This window comes from Myotis davidii, unplaced genomic scaffold (genome assembly GCF_000327345.1).
Source record: "Myotis davidii unplaced genomic scaffold, ASM32734v1 scaffold799, whole genome shotgun sequence".
Classification (NCBI taxonomy): Eukaryota; Metazoa; Chordata; class Mammalia; order Chiroptera; family Vespertilionidae; genus Myotis; species Myotis davidii.
Window position 1 is genome coordinate 158169 of NW_006290670.1, and position 3246 is coordinate 161414.

The window sequence follows — 3246 nt, forward strand, 5'->3', positions numbered from 1 at the left end:
ATCACAGGAGGAGCCGCTCCTCAGCAGAACCAGAACGGCACCTGGGCCTCACACCACAGGATCAGCCTTCGCTGATCTTCTCGCGTTGTCTCCAGGTTCATTTTTAATGAACGCTCACCCCAAAGAGATGCAAGCACCGTTTACATTCTCAAAGTCGGGGAACCCGTGATGCCCCGAGATTCAGAAACATGAGCTGGTTCACTGCCCTCCACACACGGCCCCAGACGAGGGGCCGGTGGGGAGCTGCTTACTGCTGGTCCTGAAGGAAGCGCAGCTCAAGCCCGCACGCCAACCAACGCCGTGCACCCGGGACACGCTCAGTTCACAGAACGCTTTCCCAGGAGACCCCTCCGTGCAGGACGCGGGGCGGTCTGCCTTCGTGCTGAGCGGCTGGGCCAGCTTGTGGAGCAGCACCGATGGGTGGTGTCTGGGCCTGTTTCTCAGAGCCCAGGCGCTGGGCCCCCGCAGGCGCCCATGAGGAGCGGAGCAGGACCAGGACCCAGGACCCAGGACCCAGGACCCAGGACTGCGTGCAGACACTGACCCGTGCAGTTGGCTTCGTCGGACCAGTCCCTGCAGTCATTGTCGCCGTCGCACACCCAGGAGGCGCGGACGCACAGGCCCGAGCTGCAGTTGTACTCGTCGTCCCGGCACTGGTGCGTCTCTGCAGGTGAAACCAGGGGTGAGGACAGCGCGTGGGTTCGGCTCCTGCGGCCGAGTCCCGAGGGTCACAGTGCACCCAGCCCCATCGACGGGCCCCGGCAGCAGGCGAGAACTAACCAGGGAGGGAGGCACCGAGGAGGCCCGCTGGGCCAGTGCGCTGAGACCCCCTCAGCGCGTCCATCAGCTCCGTGCACTGGACAAACCTTCATTCCCACGCCTGTTGATGGGGAGGAGGGAAGCACCCTCTAGCTACCCAGAAAGTGGAATTAAAGACACAGAAGCTTCCAGAGACAGAGCCTGTGGCCGCAGAAAAGGAGCAATGAACAGTCCCGAGGGAGCTTAGCTCAGGGGAGGGTCAGTGCTGAACCTGCCCACAGAGGGGGATGGGGCCGCTGTGAGCAGAGCCCAGGGCTTGGCTGTGGGCTGTCCCGGAGGGAGGGGGGCAGCCAGCCTGCCAGGACCTGGAAGGAGCTATGCCCCGGCACGGTGTCCTGAGTACAGCAGTGAAGCAATGCCTTGAAATGGAATTTTAGCTGGGCCGGGGTGGCTCAGTGGTTGAGCGTCGACCTGTGAACCAGGAGGTCCCCGGTTCGATTCCTGGCCAGGGCACATGTCTGGGTTGCAGGCTCAATCTCCAGTGTGGGGCATGCAGGAGGCAGCCGATTGATGATTCTCTCTTATATTCATCTCTCACTCCCTCTCAGAAGTCAATAAAAACACACTAAAAAAGAAGAAACGGAATTTTAAAAGTTTCAACAACAGTAGCAGCCAAGCCCCTGGCCCAGTGTGGCGGCCTCGCTGGCCTTCCTCGAGAGCCAGGCTGCTCGGGAGGCTGGAGACTCAGCTACTCGTGGGAAAGGCGGGGCCTGCGGGGGGACCAGGCGCTCCGGCAGGTAGAGGACCAGCTAACGGGCGGGGATCTGAAGGTGCTTGTGGCTTCGATGGTCAAACATGTGCCAGTGAGGGAGGGAGATGCCGCCAGCAATGCAACACGCAGCTTCCTTCCCCCCAGAGCAGAACTCCTGAGCACTGACCCCTCCAGTGTCGAGGAGGAGATAGGCAGAAAGAAGGGAAAACAGCTGTGCATCGCAGACTGTTCTGCACTTCATATTTCTACAAAGATGGAAAATGTATGTAATTCCCCTCAAATGCTGTGAGAGGCAGACAGGAGCCCAGTCCCTGGGAGTCAGCACCCTGCTGCTGAGCCCGCCCTGCCCGACGCAAGCGCAGCCCCAGGACCGGCTCTCCCTCTCCCTTCCTCTCTGAAATCAATAAAAAAAAGAAAAAGAAAAAGAACACAGTTCTCAGAGTGCAGATGTGTGTCCTCAGGAGGCTGACCTCCCAGCCACCCAGAGGTGAGGGCCGTCGGCTCGGCTCTGACAAGCACTGAGCTCATCAGAACCCCCCCCTCCCCCCAGTGGGGCCTCGTAACTCCCACGTGGCTTTCAGAACCCCGTGCGGCCTCCTGGGAGCAGCCCGACCTGTCCCCTTACCACAGTGGCTCTCGTCGCTGTTGTCGCCACAGTCGTCCTCCAGGTCACACTTGTAGGAGAGCGGGACGCAGGTCCCCGACTCCTGGCAGCGGAACTGCGTCTCCGGGTCACACACGGTCGTAGCTGAGATGGGAGAGAGATGGCACACTCACGAGGTGCAATTCAGTCCCCAAATACAAACGTCCCACTGGAAAATCAATTTAAAAAGAAGAAGCAACGGAAACAAAACTGAGATATGGAAGAACAAACGGCGAGAGAGCCTGACGTGTACAGCCGCAGCGCCGGGGTCGGAGCTGCGACAGGTGGAAGCGTCTGGCTGGAGAGCGAGTGATGGCGGGTTCCCTCCCGAGACCCCCTCCGATGGGCGGTGCCCTAAGGATGTGGCCGGAGGTCCTTGACCTAGAAAACCACACCAGCAGCCCAGGGCCCCACAGGAAGCTGCATGCAGGTCGAGGGGAGGGGGATCTGCGTCAGGAACGGGCTCCGCCTCCCGTCAAGCAGTGCACGGTGACCCCGAGCCTCTGTGCTCCACAGTAAAAGGAGGGAAAGGCAGCCCTGGCTGGTGTGGCTCAGTGGATAGAGCGTTGGCCCGCGGACCATAGGGTCCTGGATTCGATTCTGGGCACGTACCTCGGTTGCAGGCTCCTCCCTGGCCCAGGCCCTGGTCGGGGTGCATGCAGGAGGCAACCCACTGATGTGTTTCTCTCACATCGATGTTTCTGTCTCTCCCTCTCTCCCCCACTCTCCCTAAAACCAACGGGAAAATATCCTCAGGCGAGGATTTAACAACAACAACAAGATAAAAGGAGAAAAAGGCCCGTGGCCGAGTGGCCGAGGGTCGGTGCCTTGCTTCCTTCCCTCTCCTGTTAAATGAAGACAACACCCCCTCACTGCGTCACCATGATGGTGAATAAGAAGAAGTGGGGTCAGAGACCACCCAGTGGGTGTGAACATGATGTCACTTCTCCCTCACCATCCTCGTGCCCTCGGCCTCAGAGTGAGGCCGAATTAGCTTCCCCCCTTTAAACAGCAGCTGTTGGGGCTCGAGCACAGCCCCTGGGAGCCAGAGCCTGCGGGAAAAGCCTGGGGA

At 60.2% G+C, this 3246-nt stretch overlaps 1 protein-coding gene across 1 annotated transcript in view; it reads right to left on the reverse strand.

Moving 5' to 3' along the window:
* Window positions 1–3246, reverse strand: part of SORL1 (sortilin-related receptor, L(DLR class) A repeats containing) — a 127417-nt gene that overhangs the window by 50917 nt on the left and 73254 nt on the right. The window contains exons 24-25 of the mRNA XM_015563866.1: window positions 2157–2279; window positions 545–664 (exon numbers count right to left, since the gene is read on the reverse strand). Coding sequence (XP_015419352.1) covers window positions 545–664; window positions 2157–2279 — 243 coding nt within the window. The remainder of the gene's footprint in view (window positions 1–544; window positions 665–2156; window positions 2280–3246) is intronic.